The sequence below is a fragment of the Notamacropus eugenii genome, chromosome 2, assembly GCF_028372415.1.
Source record: "Notamacropus eugenii isolate mMacEug1 chromosome 2, mMacEug1.pri_v2, whole genome shotgun sequence".
NCBI classification, from domain to species: Eukaryota; Metazoa; Chordata; class Mammalia; order Diprotodontia; family Macropodidae; genus Notamacropus; species Notamacropus eugenii.
The window spans coordinates 51,372,416-51,397,615 of NC_092873.1; the positions used below are offsets into that span (position 1 = coordinate 51,372,416).

The following is a 25,200-nucleotide window of genomic DNA, read 5'->3' on the forward strand; positions in this document are numbered from 1 at the left end:
TTAAAAGAATGAGAACAAAATCCTTTATTTACTTGATGACTCTAACTTGGTGACTATGCAGAATCCCTATGTGGTGTGGGGACTCAGGATCCCCTGACTACTGACTTGCCCAGTAGGGAGGTGGGTGCTGTGCCCTGTAGGAGGAAAGGATGCCAAGGGATAGAGAAATCACCCCCCTGCTCCTGAGTTTCCCCTTCCTCTTGGGGACAAGAGAATTTTCCTCCTCTGCACCTGATGAGGGGACCTTTGAGACAGGGACAGAGAGCACTATACAGCCATGATCACTGCCTTTGACACCCTTGTCCCAGAATTGAAGGCACTGTGATCCCCATCCACCATGCTCCAAGCACCATGTGTGAGGGCTCTTGCTGGGGTTGGAAGGGGGGGAAAGACCCAGGCAGGAGGTGGGGGGAGGGGGTATGTCTGGCTGCCCCTTCTCAGAGAAAGATAAGCATAGTCCTGAGGTGGGAGATCTTAGGAGGGGGAGGGTCTTTCCCCAAGAAGCACCTAAGGGTGTCCAAGTTGAGGCTAAGACCCCATTGAAGCCCTACTCCATGGAGCTCACACCTCCCCCTGGTCCTTTCCCCCAGTGATGGTCAGAATTCCTGATGATCTTTGGCTTTTAGACCTCGAAAGGAGGGGAATCTGACCATGTCACCATCCCCAGTGATCCCAGGTAGGGGGAAGCATTGCTAGGATCCAAGGCATCCCTCTCATTTTTGTATGCATCTTGACTTTGAGTTCACTGTAACCCCACCAGGATCCTTCAATAATTTAGAGAAGGGTGGAGATGTTTCTTCTCCCATGATACAGATGGGGGAAACTGAGGCCCAGGGATGTGAAATGAGTTTGTGAAGGATGATGTGATGGATGAAAACTCCAATGCGGTGTTATTTTTCTTGGCTGGCACTGTCTGGATGTGTGTGGCCTCTGTCCTCACTCCCCAGGAGGGGACTCCTGGTATCAGTGAGAGCCCTTCCCCATTGAGAGTTGCTGGAGACCTGGGGGAGCCTTGCTCTTGCACACAAGGTTATGGAGTGGGCTGCTGGGAAGAAAACCGGAGGGCAGGGATGAGAGGGATCACCGTGGCTGGCACTGGGCCCCAGCATCCTCAGCATGGTCACAGTTGTGTGCATTCCATCGAATGTGAGAGCAGCGGAGCAGGGAGGCCTCATTGCCACGACATTTGACATTGTCCAGGAGGATGAGGCCCTGGCCTGGGCCATACTGAGCCTCTCCAGGGGCTGCCAGGGCTTCCCCACAGCCCAGCTGGCGGCACACCACTCCCACAGCCCGCAAATCCCAGGCATCATCACAAACAGTGCCCCACTGACGCAGGAGATACAGCTCTACCCGCCCCTCACACCGGTGGCTGCCATTTGCCAGGCGGAGATGTCCTGGATGGGAGGTAAAGGGGCAAGAAGAGGAAGAGGAAGAGGAGAAGGAAGGAGAGGAAGAGGAAGAGAGAGAAGATGAGGAATCCAATGTGAATGGGGACAAAGCACAAATAACTCCCCACTTCTCACCCTCAATCTGTGTCCCAGGAACCAAGCCCTAGAACACTGTCAGTTGGGACACACCAAGAATTAAGCAAGATGTCATCCCTGCTGCTCCCCGCAACCCCCCACCCCTGGCCTTCGCCTGATGCAAGGAGACCCATTTCCTGCCCTTTGAAAGCCCCCAGTCTGATGGAAAGACACAGCTCCTGTCTTTAGGGAGTCTCAGGTATGATGGAAGAAATATGTGGAAAAGAGATGACAGATATTTGAAAAATCTATTAACAAGTGTAAATTAATAGGAAAAATCAGAATCTTAGCGGTGGAAGAAACTTTAGAGGCAGCTGAGTTCAGCTCTTGCCTGAAGAATTCATCACTGGCAGCCCTTAGCATGGTACCTGGCACATAGTAGGTGCTTAAGAAAGGCTTGTTGATATTTTTGACTGATTCTAGAACATCCCTAGTTCTGTTCACTGGGAAGCAAACAGAAGAAGCCTGATCCCTTTCCCACACGACAGTCTTTCAAACTTTTGTAGGCTAATATCAACTTTCCCCTATGCTTTCTTCTTCAGGCTCAATATCCTTAGTTTTTTCAATAGATCCCCATATTACATGATCAATATATTCTTGGAGGGGACAGCTAAGTAGTACAGTGCCAGGCCAGGTCCAAATCTGGCCTTAGATACTTCCTAGCTATATGACCTTGGATAAGTCACTTCACCCTGTTTGCCTCAGTGTCCTCATCTGTAAAATGAGCTGGAGACGGAAATGGCAAACCACTCCAGTATCTCTGCCAAGAAAACTCCAAATGGGGTCACAAAGAGTTGGACACAACTGAAAATGACTGAATGACAAAACTCCTCCCTAAAATGTGACATTAAGAAGTAGACACAAAATTCCCACATGGCCTGACCAGGCTTGGATACAGTGGAACTCTTTACCCTTCATTCTGAACACAGGGTTTCTGTTAGTGACTTCTCCTATCTGCCATGTTCCACTTTTAGCTTGAGCTTGTGGTCAACACAAGTGTGTGTATTTCCCCCACTAGACTCTTGGGGAACCTGTGTTTCTTTAGGCTTAATCTATCATTTATATGCCATCCCTATGCCCCTTTCCAGTCCCCTTCTCTAGGACTCCATGATTATTGTAGGCTGTGAGCTGGGCTGCCCCTAGAAGCCTGACTGGCCCATTTTATAGATGAGGAAATAGACCCTGTCCAGGGTTTGAAGAAGGATTTGAATCCAAGTCTCCTGAATCATAGCCCAATTCACTATTCATTATACCACCCTCTAGTCTAGGCAGAGGGGGACCAGGTTGGGGTACCCACTTACCATCCCTGGGAGGGACACTGGCTACCACCTTTGTTGTAGTCTCAGGAACATCCTGCCAGACCTGTTGTCCTGACTCCTCTACCCCTGGCTCTGTGAAAGAGAAAGACCAAGTGGCCGGGCCAGGAAGAAACATGGGCCATTTAGAGCAGAATAGGAAGTCACAGCATTCAGGAAGGGGGGAAGGGAAGAGAATAAATGTTTATTGAGTACCTACTATGTGCTAGACCCTATGCTAAGAGCTCTAAAAATATCCCCATTTTACTTTGAGAAAATTGAGGCAGGCAGAGGTCGAGCGACTTGCCCAGGGGCATCATATTAAGTATTTGAGGTTGGATTTGAATTCAGATCTTTTTAACCCCAGGCCTAGCGCTATATGCCCTGATGCCTCTAATTTTGATTCTAAGGGGGGAAATGCTCTATGAGGTGGGCAGTGCATTGCGGCCACAGGTCGGTAGAGATCTCTTCCCAAGGTCACCATTTTTCCTGATATGGAGTCCTTAAAATTACTCTTCTTGACAAAAGGGTAGAAGCTGCCTCTCTCTTTCCTCCCCATGAGCCCCCATCCCTGGGGGATGTCTCTCAGTCCTGGGTCTGTGGGAACTGAGCCAGAAGAGATTCCCTTTCACCTCAAGTAAAGAGCTGGGATGGGAGGATCTAGAGCCATCTAGGCCACACCCCTTGAATGGATAAAAAAAAAAAACAACTAAGGTCCAGAGACAGGGAAATGACTTGTCTAGAGTCACACAAGTAGCACATAGAGGGGCTAGGAATCAATTACAGGACTCCTGACTCCCCAAACAGTGCTGGGTTCAAATGTCACCACTGATGCTTAGTACTGGTATGAACTGGGGTAAGTCACTGCACCCTGGGCCTCAGTTTCTCCATCTATCAAAGGAGGGGGTAGGCCTAGCTGGCCTCCGAGGTCCCTTTCGGCTCTGGGCCTAGGCTTCAACCAACACTTCTGTGTCCCCCTTCCATTATATCACAGGTTTAAGTGAAAGGGAGAGAGAAATGGATCCTGAGCATCTTGAAAATGAGGCTGCCTCTTCATAATTAGATATCCTTTAAGCAAGGGGAGAATTTTAAAATGTGATGGGGGTAGAGTAACCTGAATTCCAGGGACCGAAGGGAGAGAAAATTGGTTGAAAGGAAGAGGAGAAAAGACACTAAATGCTGGTGTGGTCAGAAAGCCAGGCCAGGCATGAAGGAAGAGCCAGGCTTGGTATCTAAGTAAGCTTTCTTTCTGGGGTTGGCCTCCATCTTGTTTCCCCCTTTCCACTCCCATGAGCCCTGAGAGCTTCCCTCCTCTCTCAGACCCCAAAGGTTTAGTGCCTCTCTTCTCTATACCCTCTCCACCCTCTGTGGGGGCCTAGCCCCAACTACCCCATTCCCACTCACCCCTACAGATGGCACCAGCATCCTCATGGTGTCCGCAATTGTGCTGGCCCCAGCCCAAATGGAAGCAGTCTGCCAGGCGGGTCTCCATGCCCGTGCAGTCCACATTGTCCAGCAAGACAGGGCCCTTCCCATAGCCAAAGTAGGCCAGGACGGTGGCCCCAACAGCTCGCCCACAGCCCGCCTCCCGGCATGCTACCTGGGCATCAGCAAAATCCCAGTCGTCATCACACACTGTGCCCCAGCGGCTTTCATGGAGAACCTCCACTCGGCCCTGGCAGGGGCCATTCCCACTGACCAGGCGGAGGCGGCCACCTAGCATTCAGGAGTAGGACAGGAGTAGGACAGAGACACAGTCTCCCATGCCACCCCAAGTCTTTCCCCCAAGGCTTGGCTTTCTAAGGATTTCCCCTAGCTCCTCCACTTCAGAACTGCCCCCTCCCTGGCCTTCATCCAGCCCTGAATAACTCACTTACTTTTCTTTCCTGGGGCCATGGTAAAGATGATGGTTTCCCTAGTGGGCTCCACAGCAGCTTCTGTTACTGAAAAGACCATAGGCCTGAGAAGGTTCTGGAAGCAAGAGGCCCCTTGGCTTCCTGCCAGGGGTTAATCATGATCATGGGCATAGGATAGGGACCAAGCACGGAGACGGGTCTGAAGGACAGATCTACCAAGCAAGAATCCTGAAAACAATCTCTGGTAAAGCCTAGGTCCTTAGCCCTCTACCCTCATCCAACCCCATCCTTTATCTCCTGACCAGATGCTTCCCCTTAACCTCCCCCTACCCCAGCTTCACCTAGCCAGTAACGAAGGAGGCAAGCTCACATGTTTCTGACTCCCCATCCTGGATTCCATTCACTACTATACCTAGCTGCCCTATTGATAATTGTCATTATTATCTAGAGACAGTCATGGTAGTGGAAAGGGTTTCAACTTTAGAGTCTGAGGTCCTGGGTTCCATTTTACCTACCACCCATGTGACCTGGGGCAAAGCATTTAACCTTATAGTTTCCTGATTTATAAAACCAGAGAGCTGGACCAGTCTCTGAAATGCCTTCCTACCCTAAATCTATGATCCATTTATGTCCTTCTTAGTTTCCTTGAGTCCAGGATCTCATCATAAAACTTTGGGGAACACCTCTCAGTCCTGGTTCCATAGGGACCAAGTCAGAGAGAGATCCCAAATAAGTCCTCTGGAATTCTACATCCCAATTAAAGGTCCCTACCAGCTAGGTGATACAGTGGAGAGAGCACTGGGCCTGGAGTTAGGAAGACCTGAGCTTAAATTTGGCCTTCCTAGCTGCATGATCCTGGCCAAGTCACTTAATTTCTGCTTGCCTCAGTTTCCTCATTTATAAAGTGGGGATAATAATAGTACCTATCTCCCAGGACTGTTCTGAGTATCCAGTGAAATAATCATTGTAAAGCACTTAGCACAGTTCCTGGCATATAGTCAGCAATATATAAATATTAGCCATCCTCATCATCATCACCATCACCTAGAAATGGTCCTGGGACAAGTCACTATCCATTATTTTTTCATACTCAATATTCTATAGACTATTGTGCAGGTGAATAAAATCATTGTTTTTGTGGTTGAAATAATTATTATTTTAAACCAACCCTAATCCCACCCTCAAATTTGGCCTCATTCTAATGTCCCCAACCTCACACTCGAACCTAACCCTGCTCACTTCAATGCTCTCCCAAACCAGCCCTCAAACCCTCACTGTGTTCCCACCCTAACTCCACATCCTGTTTCAAGCCCACATGAAATCCTAATTTTAGCCCCAGGTTCTAATCCCATCCCAATGTGGGTTCCAATTTAACTAAATACAAACTCTAACCTTAGTCCCCTATCCTGTTGTAATTATTTTAATTTGGTAAGGCTAACTCACATTTATACAACCCTCTAAGGCTATCCCATTGGGATGATGGGATAATTATCCTAATAATTATTCTAATAATGGGAGATTATTCCATTCCATCTTCACATTAATCCTATGAAGTAAGTGCTACCGGCCCCTCCCTCCAGAGTTGGTTCATTGTTGTCCTTCGTTCTCAAAGAGGACCAAAATGACATTACCATGATAAAGTCAAGTTTCAGTGTGTCTGACTGTGGCTGATCAGACCAATGGGCTCGGAATGCTCTACCACAGATTGGGCACAGATAGTCCATGTGAACATTTGGGGTGGACACATTTTTTTGTGTTACCACCGCAGAGTGGGATTCCCCACCTGGGTTGGGTAAGCAGACAACGTTAGGGCACCTTTTCTAGCCCCCTTCCTCACACCGGGAGGTGAGCAGTGCAATCCTTAAAAGGCTGCTCAGATACTTGGGGCTGCCGAGTTTCACTGCTGCTTCCAGTGAGAAACGACCCTATGGCCTGGGCCGTTTGCGTGCAGGGTCGTGACTACAGCTCCCAGCGTACCCTCACCTGCTGCTTCATCACTTGCCTGTCACCACAGGACTTTGAGGTATAATAGTGAAATGGTATGGGTAATGTCTTTTGTTCGTGCATAAATTGGATTTAAGTGAGGCAGAGTTGCACAAAGTCATCAGTCTTACTCTCTCCTCCAGAGTCAGCATAGTCCAGTGGTAGGACAAAGTTAAGATGACTGGTGATGGCTCAGGATGCAGTGGATGACCTTGGCGTCTTCAGTGTCTAACGAAGCTCTAAGCGCTCCACATCACCTGCTTCAGCTGCCTTCATGGCCATTGGAACAAATTGTTCTCATCTGCCTATTGCACCAGGGGAAGTCTTTACATGCTTGGGTTAGATACCCCCCCTAACTCAACAATGGGCTTGAGACCCCTTAGTTACCCTCAACCTGGTTTGGCCCTTCTGCTGAAACAGTTTACCGGGGTGCGACCTCTGGACATGCTACAGCTTCTTGGAGCCACAGGTGAGAATTGGGTAGAACAGGTGGACACCGAAAGTGGAAAGAGCCCTGAAAAGGGCTCGGCAGCCATCACACCAAAGGTACTGATCCTCTCTGAATACACCCTACATCCTCCAGGGTTAGGGACCATTTAAAAAACTCCCTTGAGGTGCCACTAGGTGGTGCAGTGAATAGAGTACTGGCCCTGGAGTCAGGAGGACCTGAGTTCAAATCCAATCTCAGAAACTTACTAGCTGTGTGATCCTGAACAGGTTACTTGACATCAAGCTGTGGCATATTGCCAGAGGTGGGCAGATATCTGCAAAAATCCCAGTCCTTATCATCCATGGGGTATTCTCTATAGCTAGCCCTGCCCTACCTTTCTAGCCTTGTGTCCCACTACTCTCTTCCACGAACCCTCCATTCCAGTTAACTTAGAATTATAGTATTACATAATAGTAGAAGTGACCTCAGAGTCTACCTAATCGCACTCCTTCATTTTACAATTGTCTTCTTGATGCTTCCCAAGTGTCCCTTTTCCTCAGTTTCCCTTCCATCCCCATGAAGATTTCTACCTTCAGGTTTTGGGGCTCTCACTGTTTCTGCCTCCTGTGGTGGTACCTACTCCCCCCTGTCTGGATCCTACCTCCCCTGAACTCCTTCACTGATCATGGCAGCCCAAGTGATCTTTGATCCTACTTCCCCTCCCCCCTTCTCAGCTGAACTCTTCCAGGAATGCAGACTTATCAGAACCTATGGTCTTTCCATGGACATGCCATTGACTGACTAACTAAATGATAAACTCCTTAGGTTAGGGGAGAAGTTAATCATCTCCTCCCCCAAATAATCAAGCTTTTGCTTAATTCTGACACCTACCCACCCTTGCACTGATGACTAAGCTATGAATGCCCTGCCCAGAGGCTCGACAGCTTGGGGATCTGCTCACCCAGGAAATGCCCCAGAGCTGTCCAGCACAGAGGGTTCAGGAGGCTGTCTTCTTCCCGCTTACCTGTGACTGGTTCAGTGAGCCTGACCTTGCTATCACGGGTGACCAGGGATGGTGAGGACATAACAGTGGGAACACTGCGTCCTATAAAAAGAATCAGAGAAAATAAGGTCTGAGATTCTGCAAAGACTAAGAAGCAGTTAAGGGACATGCCCTGCCAAGGTCGGTGATTTTATCCATGTAGGAACTTCCCAGTGTGGAAACTCCCTCTTCCAATACAGTTCCATACATTCCCTGCAATTTGCCTAGAGCACTGACAGCAACTTCAGAACAGAATAATTCACTTGCGGTAGCCCCAGCTGGGCAGTCAGAGCACCTGGGTTCAAATTCTAACTTTGATATTTTGTGACTGTGTGACCTTGGGTCAGATACTTTGACTCTCTGAGCCTCAGTTTCCTCCTCTGTAAAATGAGGTTGGACTAGGTGACCTTCAGGGTCCCTTCTAGCTCTACCTCTAGTTGCCTATGACTTGCCCAGGGTCACACAGTCAGTGCATGTCAGGAGGAAATCTTCCTCACTCTGAGGTCAGCTTTCTAGCCATTCTATTTCTTTTCTGGGTAATCCTGGGACCTTTTGGAGTAGATTTGTGTCACCAGATTAGTGGCATGAATTATTACTGGGGAAATCTGGGAAGCAGAGTTGGACACTTTTGGGGTCAAATTCAACGCTCCCAGGAGTAGCCCAGTAGTCCCTATTTGCCTTATACCCATCAGTTCTTGTGTGTACACATGTCTAGGGCAATAGAGCATGGAAAGAGGAGAAACTCAATGCCCCCCCTCTCTGGCAAAGCCCCAGAAATAGATGGTGCCCAGCTGGCTAATAAGGGATGCCAGGGGCTGATTAACATTAGAGACAGTAATCAGCAGATCCAGCAGAAATACAGAAGGCGCATGAGGAAGAAGGAGCTAGGCTGGCACACAGCAGCTCCTTCCCAGAGGCAGAATCTCAGCCATTCAGAGCCACTCCCTTTTCACACAGTCAGTGTCCAGAGCACCCACACACTCTTCAGGGATGCTCTGCGGCTAGTTGTCCTTGATCATTTCTTCCCTCCTCTCCATCAGATAAAGAGATTATGGGGCTAGTCCTTCACTAAGCAGAATGATTGTTGTTTCCATAGACAGGAGGGTTCAGAAACCACTCCTCCCCAACCAAATCCTGCTGAAAGGATTTGGCACCAGTCTGCCCTAGGATCTCCAAATGTCCATTAGGCTTTTTTTTACTCCCCTGGGGTAAGGCATTACCTTCTGCAGACTCCTGTGATAATGAAAGCATGGTCCCTGACAGGGGAGGTTCAGATAACCTGGCGAAGGTGGTGACTATTCCTTCTCTATTGAAATGCCACCACCAGACCTAGGGGCAGGTAGTTCATGGGGGAAATCTGGCTGCCCCTTTGGCAGAGCCCTGGGGGTTAGGGTTGGCACAGCTCAAAGGATGGGTGAATTTGGATTGGGGGAAGGGAGCAGGAAGGAGAGAAGGAAAGAGGAATGAAAAAAGGCAAATGGAAAGAGGAATGGAAAGATGGGTAGCATCTGGGAAGAAGCGGGACCTGGTTGACAATGAGAGTGGGTAAGGACCAGATCACATCTCCAAATGCTGAAAGCTCACCTTGAGTTCACTTTGGCAAAAACAAGCTTAATGGATTTTTGGTGTGACCTTAGGAAAAAGGCTCAGTGCCAGGGACTCAAAGGGCAGGGATGGCACTAGGACTTTGAGGTGGAGTAGCCTGTGGTATGAAACCAAGATAATCATGAATATAATTGCTATGATTATTTTTTTACAATCATTTACATCCCTATAGCGCTTTATGGTTACAAGGGGTTTTCCCAGCGGAAGACTAGAAAATCCCAGCTTTGTCATTTCTTAGCTGTGTGACCTTAGACAAGTAACTTAACCTCTCTGAACCTCATCATCCCGATGTGCAGAATGAAGGTTTTGGACTGGATGGTTCCTAAGACCCAGTGTGTCTTGGACATTTGTGATTCTGTGATCTCATTTAACTCTCACAACCCTGAAAGGGAGGCAGGATCAAAGGATCCTATTGTTAAGACTGGAAGAGACTTTAGGGTCCATCAAGTCAAATCCTCTTATTTTATAAATGAGCAAACTGAGACACAGTGAGCTTAAGTGATTTGTCCAGTCACATAGCTAGTCAATATCTGAGGTGGTATCTGAACCCAGGTCTTCCTGACTCTAAGACCAGTATCCTATCCATCTCACTATGGCAGATGTCACTGTCCTGAGACTGAGAGAGAAAGTGAATCACCCAAGGTTAAGTGGATGCCAGAGCTGACACTGAGAGCCAGGTCTCTTACTTGCTAGTCCAGCCCTCTTTCCTCTAGAATACATTATGGAGGGTTTGGCACAATAGAATGTTGTCTCCCTGGCAAATAGGAAATGTTTAAAAAATGCTTGTTTTTGATTAGCGCTCCTCTCCCAGTACCTGAGCAGATGACACCAGCATCCTCGTGGTGCCCACAGTTGTGGATGCCCCACCCCAGGCTAGGACACGCTGCCAGGCGCAGCTCTCGGCCATCACAGTGGACGTTGTCTAGCAAGATGTGGCCAGTGCCATAGCCAAAGTAGGCGTTGGTCTTAGAAGCCACAGCACTGCCACAGTCCAGTTGGCGGCAGACCACAGTGGCATCTGGGAGCCCCCAGTCATCATCACACACAGTGCCCCATGTACCACCATGTAGGATCTCCACTCGGCCTTGACAGGGGTTGGCGCCTCTCACCAGGCGGATGCTGCCATCACCTGGGAATGGTCAAGGGATAGGAAAGAATTATACCCATAATGCCATGTACCTTAGAGCCCACAATCACATTCTATGCATTGTCCTGACAATCCACAATATATCACAATGCCTAGACAGTGCCCAGTGGTCCCTTTCCATTCACAACTTCCCGGGACCCTCACCTGTCCCAGCCAAGTAGGTAGGGCATGGCCAAAAAGTCTTCCCAGTAAAGATTACCTTCCATAAAACATCATTCTGATCACATCATTTCCAGGCTTATTACTCATTATTCCTTTTCTAGAATTCTATGTTCCAGACAAATTGGCTTCTTGATGTTCCCCAAACAAAACATTCCATCTTTCCTCCATGTCTTTGCAGTGACCGACCCTCATACCTCAGATGAACCCCACCCCTCCTCCATCTCTATCTCTTAGAATTATTCCAGTCCCTGTACAGGGGGCTGACTCCGTTTAGATGTCCACTTCCTGCTCAAGGCATCTACAAAGCCTGCCAGTTGCTGGTTCTCATTCCTAAAATTACTTCATGTTTATTATTTAAAAATAGAAAAACTTTGTATTTACTTAAGATCATAGATCTAAAGGGGAAGAAATTCCCTAGGACTTTCTGGTCCAACACCTTTATTTTATAGACAGCAAATGTGAGGTCCACAGAGGCACAGTGACTTGCCAAGGTCTTATTTGTGGAATTGGCTTATCTTCCAGTAGAATATATGCTTCTTGAGGACAAGGCATATTTACTTTTAAGCAAAAGTGACTGGTACATATCACCCACTTACTGAATGTTCATTGGATGAACGGTTGAATAAAACCAGCTCTGGAGGCTAGGAACTAGGAGAATCTTCCCCAGATACCTACCTATCCCATTCTTCAGGGGGATGGTGGTGGGGGCTCTGCTTGTTAACACTTTCTTGGCCAGCGTTGGTAAGAGCTCTGAGGAGGGAAAACATTGAGGTGAGAAGAGAGGTGAATGGCTGTGATGAGTCCTGGGGGAATCTTGTATTCATCCCTGGGGGGGGGGGTCTTACCTGCCCCAAGGAACTCTGGATGGGAAATATTAGCTTCTTAGAATCTTAATGGGGGAGACAGATGGGGCAGTCAGAAGGGGGACCCAGGTTCTAAAAACTCAAAAGCACTGTCTCACAGATTTTCTAGGGAAGGGTGACCACAAACAAAAAGTGAGGGGGTGTGTGTGTGTGTGTGTGTGTGTGTGTGTGTGTGTGTGTGTGTGTGTGTGTGTGTGTGCAGGAGAGACAGAGAGAAACAAAGAGAAAAAGAAAGTTGGAGAAGGTGACAGAGACAAAAGAAAGACAGAGGCAGATCTAAACATAGAGACAGAAATAGGATGAGACATGGAGAGAGACTGAGAGACATACATACACAGAGATGTTTTGGCCCTAGATGGCCTTGGAAATTTTTTAAGACTAAGATCACTCAGGGGAGCTAGCAAATGCTGATGAAACTGTACCCTGCAAACACTGAACAGAGGGGAGAATTCTTGAGCAACAGAAGAACTGGGGAAAAGGCAGCTCATTACCCAGAGAACATGAACTCCCAGGGAGGGGGGAAGGAACCCCTTTATTATTCACATTTTATTCATCCATCCCCCTGCCCTCTGGCACCCCAAATTTCCAGGCTGTCTTCCAAGCCCTCAATTGGAAATTAGGAGACAAGTTCAAATTCCAGTCCTGCTGGTAATTGACTATGGGACCATGGGCAAATCACTTTTTTTTTCTGAGCCCCACTTTCCTCTGTATAAGCTGCAAGCAATAATTCCTTTCCCTCCCATACAGTTCTTGTGAGAGCAGAGTGAACTGAAGAACAAATTATAAGTCCTCTTCCAATGTGAGGAATCATTCTTAAAGGACTTTTAAGAAGAATCTGATCAGTGTTTCAAATGTGGAACATTAGAGCCTGTGAGGTATTTGAGGCCAAAGACGGAATCTTTAGGCACCTTCTTGGTATCTCCAGCTTCTAGTAAAGTGCCTTAAATAGAAGGAATAGGTTTTTAGTATGTCCTTGATGATCATGATGCATCTAGAGAAACTGAGGGCTGGAAAAGTCAAGGGACTTGCCCAAGGTAATGGTAGAACCTGGATGAGAACATGGGTGAACCCTGGCTTCCAGTTCAAGGATTTTCCCACAGTGCCCTACTCTCTTCTCTGTTCCCAGTCTGCTGGTCCCCAGTTAGATGAGAAGGGACCACAAGGTTCTGATACCCTCTTGTGGTTTCTTCTTCATCCCACTCACCGTCGCACATGACAGCCACATCCTCATAGTGATAGCAGTTATGGATACCCCAGCCGTGGCTACCACACTCACTCAGGGCCGCCTCTTGTCCTTTGCAGTCCACGTTGTCCAGGTGGATGGGGCCCCGGCCCTGGCCAAAGGCAAGGGGCAAGGGCACGGGCAGGGCATACCCGCAGCCCAGCTGGCGGCAGGCTACATTGGCATCTACCACGTCCCAGTCATCATCGCATACGGTCCCCCAGGAACCATTGTACAGGATCTCCAGCCGGCCCTGGCAGCGGCTGGGTCCCCCCACCAGCCTCACCTCTAGGGGCAGAGGGGGGCCAGTGGAGGGGAGGGAGCTTACTTCGGGGTAGGGCAGAGGGCAGTTTCCAGAGCAGGCCAAGGTTGGGAGGCATTCAGATCCCCAAACTATGGGATTCCTGAACCTCCTTACCCATCCCATTCCCTGCTCTCCCATCCCACCCTGGGGGAAGGGGCCTTCTAAATTCATATTTCCCACTCCTATCCATATATTTGGTACTCCACCCCATTTAGGCCATGGTCATTAGAAAACTAACCATATCTTTAGCATGGCACCACCCACCAGGTTTTCTGTGTTTGAGATGTAAAGAGGAGAATGAAAAGGGACAAACTCATTTATACTTAGGTTGTCCTTAGAGTCCCACTAGTGGGGTTCTATCACTGATTCAATCACTATCTTTTCCTCTATTTGGACTCATTTTAGCTCATCTATAAAATGGGGGTAGGCATAGCTTTTTTAAGATCCTGGGGTGGGGGGCCAGTTTGGAGTGGGAGAAGGGAGGCCCATAGCTTATCTAGGCAGGAACCCTGTTATCCCACCCCACCCCACCCCACAGAAGGTCCTACCTGGAAATGGTAATGGAGTAGGCTGCAGGGTGCTACCTGAAATAGAATGGAGGAGATGATCAGATGAGTCTGCCCCATTAGGGAAAGTACCAAGGAGTGTCACTGCTCCCTGAGTACAGTTAACCCACTGTCTTTCACATATGTCTCCTTTTTGTTCCCACTGCAACCATATAAACTCAAGGCATCAACAAACTATACCTGGATTATTAGAACAGCCTCCTAACTGGCTCCTCCACCAACAGTCTTTGCCTTCTCCAATGCATAGGTGACATAATCACTAGCACAATTTTGCCAAAGTACAAATTAGATCATGACATTCCCTCACTCTGAAACTTTCAATGGCTCCCCGCTTACTACTTAATAAGGTTCAACCTCCTTAGTTTGCAAGGTTCTCCAGAATCTGCCTTTAACTTACCTGTCCAGTCTTCTACTCTTTTCCCAGGGTTCTAGACAGACGAGAGCACTCAGGGCTCCTTAAACACGTCACACCCTTTGCTCCAATGAACTGTTTTCCCTTCTCTTTATGGTTTCCCCCAAATCATTATCTCCCCAAACCTTTAAATGCCACTTTTAAGTACCCTCCTCTGTGAAGTTTTTCCTGATTTCTCCCTTTCCCCAGAGAAGTGAGTTCTCCCTCATCTAAATTCTCCACATTCTTTGGCTCTATCCCTCATGACACTGGCTCCATTCTGTCCCAGAGTATCACTTGTGTGTATCCCTCAGTAGGCTATGTCCTTCAAGCCAGATATGGCTTCAATCATCTTTGTTATCTCCTACAGGATCGAAGACAATTGCCCTGCCAATCAGTTAAACACCACATGCTCATCAAGCAGCTACTGTGTTCAGGTTCTGAGCTAGGTTTTGGTGATACAAAAATGGAAATGAAACGGTCCCTGTCCTTGAGGATCTTACAGTCCTCCCATAAGGAAGAAAGATCTAGCCATAAGCCTGGAGTCAGGAAGACCTGAGTTCAAATCTGGCCTCAGACACTTATTTGCTGTGTGACCCTGGGCAAGTCACTTCACCTTGTTTGCCTCAGTTTCCTCATCTGTCAAATGATCTGGAAAAAGAATTGGCAGACCACTTCAGCATCTTTGCCAAGAAAACCTCCCAAAAGGGGTCATGGAGATTTCATCAGACACAGCTGAAACCTTGGCAGAAGGGCACTCATAACTAGGGGACCAAGAAAGGGCTCATGGAGAGGAAGATCTTTGAGCTGGATCTTGAAGGAAACCAGAGATTCCAAGAGCCAAAGGTGAGAAGGGAGAGCAATTCCAGGCATGGGGGACAATGAGCGAAAACACCTGGAGATGGGGGATGGAGTGGCCAATCTGTCTGGGATCTTAGAATTTTAGAGGAGGAAGGTGGGATAAGACTGGAACAGCAGGAGAGGGGGTGAGGGAAACTGCAAAGGGTTTTAAATACCACACTAAGGAGCTCATATTTGAGACTGAGTTAAGAGGGAGTCACTGGAGCTGATTAAGTAGGTGGGGCCTAGCATGACCAGACCTGTACTTTGGCTCTTTGGCAGCTGTAGAGGAAGGCTTGGGATGAGGAAGTCAATAAAGAATTTGTTGAATGAATGAACTTGATTTCGGAATTGAACGTCTCCTTCACATAGACTTCTCTGCATGAACCTGGCAGAAAGCACTTCCTCAGCTTTTGATAGAAATCTGGGACTGGATCTCTTTCTTACCTTCACTTTATATTACAACTATTTGTAGAGTTGCCCTTCCCACCAGCTAGAATATAAGCTCTCTGAGATCAAGGGCTAGGTCAACATTGGCTTTGTGTCTCCAGCTTTTAGGCAGTTACTTTGCTGACTCTTCAGACTAAGTTCTCTTTAGCACGCCTGGGGGCACTGAGGTGCTACATAGTTTGTGACTGAGTTACATAATTATGTTCATTGAAAATCCACATCTTCAGACTTTCACTCAATCCTTCATCTCCACCTGCTCCTCGCTGGAAATTTGGATTCTGTCCCAGAACCACCCTGGACTCCTAGGTTTTCTCCTGCCCCATGCAGGCCTCCAGCTCCCTCCCAGGCCATCTCCATACACCCTTTCTTTTCTAACAGTCCTTTGTGCACTGTCTTCCCCTATCTCAGTGTAAGCTTCTTGAAACCAAGGGGTAAGGGGTTCAGAGGGGGGAAAGGTTACTTGTGCCCAGGAGAAGGGGAAGGCAATGCTGAGGATCAGAGCTAGGAGTGACATTCAAAATCATCTCATCCGATCATCCCATTTTATAGAAAACTGAGATCCAAAGAGGGGAAAGGACTGCTCGAGGTCATGCAGTGAGTTAAGATCAGAGCTGGGTCTTAATACCCAAAGCTCACAATCCCCAGACCAGGGCTTTTTGCACCACTGTAGTGGAATGGTTTCCATTTTCTCATATGTAAAGCGAAAGGCATTCGACTAGGTGACCTCTATCCAAGTCTTTTTCTGTGGTCCTCTCAGGGGGGTGCCCTTGATTTTGTATGGCCAAGGAGCTATAGGCTGAGGTCTAGGCTGGCCCAAAGGTGGGAGTCTTCCAATCCCTGGCTCCATAATTGTCCAAACTCTGCTCCAAGACCAGAAGATGTGAACCATTCTCCTTCCGTTCCGTCTAATCAACACCTTCCTCTCTACTCCCCTCTTTTCACCAGTGTCTCAAGTCCTAGAAGCATGAGATCTAGAATCAGGAGGCTCTTTATTGGTTACCTAATTCAGCTATCTCCTTATTTTACAAAGGAGGAAACTGAGGCAGTAAGGGAAGAACCTGTTCAAGGTCACATATTCAAACCTAGGTCTTCTCTCGCTCTACCACCTCCAAGTCTGGGAGGTAAGTGACTGACACTAATGTTCACAATGAGGGATTGGGGACCCCATGTGTACTCCCTGAGAGGATGGAGGGCAAGGAGGAGGGAAGAAGGGAATGTGACTTTTAAAAGAAGAACCCAAGAGAGCAATGCTTATTGTAAAGGAATCTCTGGAGCTGGAAGGGACCTCAGAGGCTCCCTCTTCCACTCCTTCTTTTTCCTGATAAGAAAACTGATGTTCAGAAAGAGGAAGGAACATGAGATCAGAGGATCATACCATACAGAACTATAGCAAAGCCCTCATTTTAGAGATAAGGAAATTGAGGCCCAGAGAGGGGAAAGTTATTTATCAAAGGTCACACAGCTAGTAAGAAACAGAAGCAGAATTCAAACCCAGGGCATAGGATCATAAATTTAGAGCTAAATGGAACCTTAGAACTCATCTAGTTCAACCCCATTTTATAGATCAGAAAACTGAGGCTAAGAAGTTAAATGACTTTCCAAGGTCACACAGGTAATAAGTGACAAGATCAGGATTTGAGACCAGGTTTTCTGACTTGAAATCAGGTGATCTTTCCACTGCATTAAGGGAGGTATTTTGAGGCAAAGGAAGGGGGCAGGCTATTTCCCTGGGTCCCACAACATCAGCTTTTTCTATAAGTGACTTCAAATGCCTCCCGTGCATTCATTGAGAACTCAGGAGAAATCCTTGGCCACATTTTCAAATATTCACAGGATTGCAGACCTAGCCCTGGAAAGGACCTCAGAGGCTAGCCAACTCAACCCTTTTATTTTACAAATGAGGAAACTGAGGCCCTGGGAGTGACTTGTCTAAGGTTACCTAGGTAAAATGGAGGGGGGGGGGACTAGATGGTCTCTAAAGGTTTCTTCTAACACAATTATGGGATGACTCTAAACCTTTCCAGATCATCCATCCACTTCTCTTCCACACACACCCCCACTCCCACAAAGCAATCTTCCTACTATACATCCCATACTGCCAGGGAAGGGAAGAGGAGAGGGAATTTCTTCTTCCTTGACCTCTGTCTGGTTCATATGAATTCTCTTTCAATACTTAACCCAACTGGAGCCCATCTCCTTCCTCCCTTTCTTCCTTCCTCCCTTCCTCCCTTCCTTCCTTCCTGTTAAAGAAAGCAGGTTTACTTAATTATATCATGGAAAGATATTCAATGAGGATACTCTAGACTTACGTTGGATAGACTCATCCCCCTTCCCCCTTTTTTCTTTCTCTCTTTTCATTTTCATTTTATTTTTCTTAATAGTATTATACCACACCTTCTGAAGGACCCCAGGGCCTCTAGGGGCTGGCCACAGCCCAACCAACCCTTTGTTTCTAAAGCTGCGGCAACTACACATCTTGGATGGTTTGTGGAGCTAAAGCTCCCTCTTGTGGTAGGAACCTGTTGCTGCAGGTTTCGTTCTCAGGGATGCAAAGTGGGGAGGCCAGGGCACAGAGTGGGGGATTTTCTTCCAGTCCCCTTCTTTAGATCCCTAGGGTAATAAGATGCAAGGGATGATGGAGCATCAGGGGGCTGAGCCCTGTTGGGATGAATTGGTTGTGGGAGACCTCTTCCAGCCAGCCAGAAGGAGGCCCCTCCCGAGGACTAAATTCTCCTTTCCCCAAACAGTATTTCTGGGAACTCTCTCCTCCCGCTACATTTCCCAGAAGGTGATTGTCTGGGAAGCTAGGAGAGAAGCCGTATTAGAGACAAGACTGATGAAAGTCCCCTCTCTCAGCTCGGCGGGACTCAACGCAGAATGTTCCATGCCATTGTGGACTTGGTTATGGGCTGCTTAGCTCTGCTGAAGTGCTTTCTCCCATGTTCAGATTTTTGTGAGTGTTATAAGGGATGGTTCTGGAGAGAGGGAGAAAGAGGTAAATATACTGGGAAGTGTAGGTAATGTTAAAAAACAAAGAAACAAGTAAAACACTGCTTTTGGACGGAGGATGATAAGCAAGCTTAGATTTCACTTTCCCCTTCCTTTCTCTGGCAGAAAAAGTCCTTCCTTGCATCAGACATGGGAGGGTCAGTCTTTCGTCTCTAAGCTTGACCCCTCTTCAGCCAATAACAGGGTCCGGGGCACTGAGGACAGGAAGGAGCTGGATCCCACAGCTGTCTCGGATTTCTGTAACTGCCAACTTTCAGAGTTCTTTAACCACTTCGACTCGGAACAAGATGGAGAGGTTAGTACCACAGCTTTTTTTAAATTTTTGTACTGGACCAGTGATTTCCTAGGTGTGAGGAAATTCACTTGATTAAAGGAAAAGCAGTAAGTGCTCTGCAAATTATAATCTTGGAGAATTGAAAGGGCACTGTCAAAGCTTGAGGGACTTAGCCAGAGTCAAAGAGGCAGTGAGATTTGAATCTAAGACTTCCTGGATCAGAGACCAGCTGTTTATTCACTAGGCAGCAGCTGCTTCAGCATAGCTATTATCATTCCCATTTTACAGATGAGGAGACTGAGGTCCACCTCACACATCTGCTAAGTGTCAGAACAGTTCAGCATATACTATCCACTCTCACACTTGGTCTCTTCCTCACTTAATCTTTCTCAACTAGTTTCCTCATTTGTAAAATAAAAGAGTTGAACTGAATGACTTGTAAGTCTTTTCCAGCTCTAAATCTGTTTTTCAATTATTCTAAGTCTTCCCTGATCCCTCCCCTCTCCCCACTCAAATGATCTTGTATTTACTCATCCATATACCATGTTGAGCCCTTGTCTTCTAGAATTTGAAGGGCCAGTATGTGGGGGCAGCTAGGTGATGCTACAGTGGATAGACACTCACCTTCCTGAGTTCAAATACAGCCTCAGATGCTTACTAGGTATGTGACCCTGACCAAGTTATCTCACCCTGTTTTACTTCCTCATCTGTAAAATGAACTGAAGAAGGAAATGGCAAACCACTTTTGATCTTTGCCAAGAAAATTCCAAATGGAGTCATGAAGAGTCAGATATGACTGAAGAAAAAAAGCTTGTGGTGGAAGGATGACATGTGCTTGGTCCCAGACAGAACTAGGAGCAATGGACAGAGAAGTATGATCAGGAGACAATACAGTTCAATGGAAAGAGCATTTCCTGTGGAGTTGGAAGATTGAGATGCTTACTACCTGTGTGATGTTGGCTGGACTGCTAGACCAGGAGTCAGGACAATGAGTTCACATCCTGCCTCAGGCACTTGCTAGCTGACTCCAGGCAAGCCTCTTTGCCTCAATTTCCTCATCTGTAAAATGAGAATAATAGTCCCTACCTCCCAAGTTTGTTGTGAAGATAATAAAATAATATTTTTAAATGCTATGTCAATGCTGGCTATTATGGTTGGCTTTAATTTCTTCCTCTATAAAATGAAGGGATGGAAATAGGTGGTCTCTGAGGTCCCTTCCACCTCCAGATCTATGATAGTCATGGGCAAATTTCAGGTCAATATAGGGAAGGCCATACATATGTGTGCATGTATATATACACACATATGTATGTATTTGTATAGATATGTGTATACATGCATATATAAGTGTATATGTATTGATATGTATTTTGTGCTTATACACACACATATTCACACACCAACCAGCTTAGAGATCCTTGTACTTGTAGACCAGCTGTGATCCAATATTTGCCACAGCTGGATCTCACATTGACAGGTTGGGGGCATGATGGAGTGGCTTACCCAATGGTAGGAAGAGAAAGACCAGGGCAGGGAGAAGGTTAAGGCAGGCGGTATTCCTTTCTTCTGGTCTCCACCCTCTGCTTGTCTGAACTGGGCAGGGACCAATTCTCATTTCTGCTTCTCTTTGGATTTGGAGGGTCTTCAGATGGTCTCTCCAGGGAGTGGAGAAGTCACAGCTGGAACATCTGGAAGTCTGGGATGAGGCCTTGGGGGCAATCCGAGCTAACCAGGGGAGGGCAGGGAGGGAAGAGTTAGGCTGTGGCCTGGTAGTGATCAGTCTTGCAGGGTCCCCAGCCCCCACCCCAGATAGTCTTCCACTTGTGCTATCAGGTCTACATAATTACTTTCACATCTTGCCCATTAGAATATGAACTTCTTGAGGGCAGGGAGTGTGTTTTTGCCTCCCTTTTTTTCACTAGGTGTCTGTCCTCCATATCTGGAATGTCCCCCCCCTTCTCCACCTCTGGGCTTCCCTTGTTTCCTGCAAATCTCAGCTAAAATCTCACCTCCTATAAGAAACCTTTCCGAGTTCCCCTTAATGCTAATAGCGTCCCTCTTCCAATTTAACCTGTATATATCTTGTTTATAGGGCACTGAGGTGACATAGCTGGGCCTGAAGTTAGGAAAACTCATCTTCTCAAGGTCAAATCTGGCCTTAGATATTTCCTAGCTGTGTGACACTGGACAAGTCATGTCACCCTCTTTGCCTCAGCTTATCTGTCAAATGAGCTGGAGAAGGAAATTGCAAAATTTTTACCAAAAAACCAAAACAAAACACTCAACCCAAATAGGGTCAGGGAGAGTTGGACATGAGTGAAAAACAGCTGAATGTATTGTTTTTGTGTGTTTGTTTCATTTCCCACCATTATATTGTGAGCTCCTTGAGAATAAAAGCTATCCTTCCCCTTTCTGTGCATTCTATGCTCAGTACCTGTGTTGTTCAGTCATTGGCCTTCTAGTAGTGAGCTCACTTGGGGTTTTCTTGGCAGAGATACTGGAGTGGCTTATCAATTCTTTCTTCAGCTCATTAGACAGATGAGGAAACTGAGGAAGACGGAGGCTTGCCCAGGATCACATAACTAGTAAGTTTCTGAGGTCATATTTGAACTCAGGTTTTCCTGACTCTAGAGTCTCTGTGCCCCTAAAGGCCACAGAGCAGGTGTGGTGCTCCATCTGCACCACCAGCTGCCTGGAATGAAGGAGACCATATGAATATATATGAATGAATGAAAGATTGGATGAATGAATGAACTATAGGGAAAAATATATGGTCTCCAGGCAAGCCATTTCTTCTCTAGTCAATCAAATCTTTACTGAACTCCCCTTTGGTCCACCTTGTACTAGATGCTGTAGGATGCTTACGATGAAGGGGGGCAAAGTCTTGACAGTCTCACCCCCTTGACAAATAGCAGAAGCCTTTTAGTCTGTAGGCAGACTGAGAGTGAGGCCCCTCCTCTGAGGACTATGAGGCTGCTTTGGTTGAGATCATAGAGTTAGGTGTGGAAGGGATCTCAGGACCTCTGCCCACTATCATTTCATAGACATACTGGTGGAAATCAAATTACTTGTCTAAGGTCACATAGGCAGTAGACATCAAAGATGAGACTTAAAACCATTTTCTTTGGCCCCAGAACAATACTTCCTCCACTGTCCCATAGTGCCTTCCATTCATTTGTACTGCATTACCATCTGAACACTGGCTTCCCCTCCCCAGATTAGAATTTTCTATGGGCATCCAAAATGTCTGTGGGCCACAGACAGCAATGGCCAGGACTGGGATGGGGCAAAAAGATCAGATTCTGAGATGGGGGAGGGAGAATTGTGAGTTAAAGGTAAGTTTTTTTGTGCCAAAAAACTTTAGGTTGCTGAAGCCTATGGGCCACCTCTCAGATAAAAATGGATGAAAATGCAAAACCTCAGAGGCTGGTAAAAATCAAGGTATCATTTTTATCCACATCCTAGTTCATGGTCCAAGACAGCTAGGTGGCACATTGGGGAGCCAGGAAGACTCATCTTCCTGAGTTCAAATCCAGCCTCAGACTCTTTACTAGCTATATGACCTTGGGCAAGTCAATTAACCCTGTTTCCTCAGTTTCCTTATCTGTTAAAGGAATAGGAAATAGTAAACTACTCCAATATCTTTGCCAAGAAAATCCCAAATGGGATCATGAAGAGTCAGACATGATGCCAGCATTCCTCAAATTTTCCCCCTCCTCCTCTCTACCTTCTGGCTTCCCTGGTTTTTCTTGTCTCAGCTAAAATCCCACTTTTTCTAGGAAGTCTTCTCCAGTGCCTCCCTCAATTGATTAATCCCCAGCTTATCATTTATCTATCTTGTCAATAGTTTGTATGTGGTCTTCCCCAGTAGATTGTGTGCTCCTTGAGGGCAGGCACAGTTTTTTGCCTTTCTTTGTATCTCTAGTACTTAGTACAATGTCCAGAATATAGTGATCACTTAATAAATCTTCATTGATTTGAATTAATAGTTTGTGGTCTTGTGCAAATCTCTTTCTTTCCCAGAGCTCAGTAGACTCCTTTGTAAAAAAGGAGAGAAAAATAAGTGCCTCATAGTGTTGCAGAGACTGTTGAGAAACAGTGCAGTGTTGCTGAGAGGATGAAAACACCTGATAAAGGAGAAAATTTGTCTCAGATGCTTCACCGGGCTTCCTTGTTCAGGACTTTAATTTACACACCAATCAAAGAGGATCTTGGGATAGAGGCAGGCTGCCTCACTCTACTCAGGTCAGCTGATGGCCAGCCTTGTCCTGAGACAGAGTAGATGGTTGACTACTAGGTATTATTTCAGGGGCCCTGGGAAGACTCTGCCTGATCTCTAAATCCCTCCCTCCTGCACTCCAAAGCAGAGTAGAGGAAGGAGAAGCCCAACTGAACACTCTAAGTGTCATCAGAGAGCAGCCTCTGCATGGCTGGGAAGTTGCCTCTCCCACCTAATTCAGTGGGAGGATAAGGGTTTCTGAGGCCAAGCTGGGCAGGATCCCACCAGTGCAGTCATCAATCCCCGTACCACAAAGAGTTGGATTACAGGGGAGTCAGAAAGCCAGATCCTAGCCTGGGCACTGGTTTCTCAATACTCCATTCATCTGGCAGAGGGAAAGGCCCTCCCACTGGAATAATTGCCTTTTGTCCTCTGGGTTTGGCCCTCCCTTCTTTTCTGAGGAGCTGAGGGTAGCTGAAAGATGGGAGCTGAGATCTGGAGGAGGGGGTGGGGGCAGCTGATTCTCTTCCTGCCCCAACCCAGCCTCTCCAGCACCCAGCTCTAGGAGTGGAGCAGGAAACCTCCAGTCCCCATTTCCATGTGTCACCCCCATCTCTGTGAACCTGCCTTCCCTCATTCCTCCTTTGGTCATCTGGGCCCTCCTGGGAGTTGGAAGGATAGGAGCAGGAGGGCACTGAGGAGAAGATAATCTTTGAATTGGCCCAGGTCATCTCTTCCTCCCCCTATACAATGGAAAGAGGAGAGATTGCCAGATTCTTGTAAGGGAAACGCTCCTGCTCCCTTCCCCACCAAGGTATGTGTGTGTGGTTGGTCGTAGATAGTCTAGCTCTGTTCTCCCTTATGCCATCCCATCTCCCTTCCCTAATATCTCATAGCACCTGCTTTCAACCCCAAGGATATTATCAATTACTGGCTTGAGAATGGAAGAAAGAGGGAAGATGGGAAGGGCTGGGATGCCTTTTGGAAAAGTCTGTACATAGCTTTTCCATGTCCTTAATTTACTGTGGATGATAATATCAAGCATGTAAATCAGAGAACAAGTTAATTCCTCCTCTTCCTTTAACCTCCCTCTTTATCAGGATAGATTTAGAGCTGGAAGGGATTTGAGAACATTTAATCCAACTGTCTCATTTTGCAGATGAGAAAACTGAGGCCCAGACAAGGATGAAATGATTTGCCTAAGGAGATGCAGACAGTAAGTGAAAGAGCTGAGAATGAAAGCCAGACCTTGGGACTCCAAATTCAATACTTTCTGCCCCATTATCTTCTCCTTCCCCCCGTTTTCATCAAAGAGTAGTCTCAATGTCCAGTTCTAACAGGCTCAGTTTTCTGGAGTCATCAAAGCAGGTTCCCAGGAAGGTACACTCCAATCCAATTTTATTAAATGGCTCTGGCAGAAACAACAGCACTAGGCATAACGAGATTCTATAGGAACGACCTGAGCAGTCAGCCCAATGGTGCCAACAATGGGACTTTGGAACACTGTGGTCAGATTGGGCGATAATGGATCCAAGATGTTACTGAGAAACATCTTGGTCAAGGACGAGGTTAGAAAGGAAAGACCTTGGGACCCGGCAGTGCCTAAAACAATGATTGGTGGGAGCCTTTTACACCAGCTCGGAATGATACCTGAGAGCCCAAACTCTGGGAAGAGGCCTTTAAACTTGTTTTCTTTCTGGTTCCCTCAAGGGTTCAATAAAATCTAGCACTTTACAAATGCCCCTTCTAACTTCCCCCTGGCCAAAAGGGAATAAAAGTGTACATACCTTGCTGGGATTTCTTCAGCTTTATCTGTCTTCCGCCTCCTTCTCCCCCTTTTCCCTCCTCCTCCTCCTGCCCCTTAGAAACAGCTGCTGATTAAAAAATCAATCAATACAAGTGAGGAGTCATTGCTTCCTCTCTACCTGAGGGAGGCCACACTGAGGGATGGGTGAGTGGGGGAAATACAGAAAGCTTTTTTTCTACAAAAATAAATGGAAGGAAAAAACAAAAAGA

The 25,200-nt window shown here is 47.0% G+C and overlaps 1 protein-coding gene and 1 long non-coding RNA gene across 5 annotated transcripts; one reads left to right on the forward strand and one right to left on the reverse strand.

Annotated features, from left to right (window-relative positions):
• Positions 1-25,050, reverse strand: SSC4D (scavenger receptor cysteine rich family member with 4 domains). 4 transcript variants are annotated; one of them, XM_072640271.1, is made up of 11 exons: positions 24,972-25,050; positions 20,469-20,690; positions 13,984-14,019; positions 13,114-13,419; positions 11,722-11,796; positions 10,552-10,866; positions 8,115-8,195; positions 4,699-4,764; positions 4,226-4,537; positions 2,828-2,917; positions 1-1,397 (listed from the first exon to the last, which is right to left on the reverse strand). In XM_072640271.1, exons 2-11 carry the CDS (start codon positions 20,578-20,580, stop codon positions 1,081-1,083), a joined length of 1,710 nt encoding a protein of 569 aa, XP_072496372.1. In that variant the 5' UTR covers positions 20,581-20,690; positions 24,972-25,050; the 3' UTR covers positions 1-1,080. The 4 variants fall into 4 exon arrangements, with proteins under 4 accessions (XP_072496372.1, XP_072496369.1, XP_072496370.1 ...); XM_072640268.1 differs by lacking the exons at positions 13,984-14,019; positions 20,469-20,690; positions 24,972-25,050 and having other exon boundaries at positions 13,114-13,973; XM_072640269.1 differs by lacking the exons at positions 4,226-4,537; positions 13,984-14,019; positions 20,469-20,690; positions 24,972-25,050 and having other exon boundaries at positions 13,114-13,973.
• LOC140523471 (uncharacterized) lies at positions 18,004-20,111 on the forward strand. Its single transcript, XR_011973408.1, has 2 exons — positions 18,004-18,986; positions 19,691-20,111. It is a non-coding gene; the product is annotated as an uncharacterized lncRNA (long non-coding RNA).
• Positions 25,051-25,200: the final 150 nt, after the last annotated feature.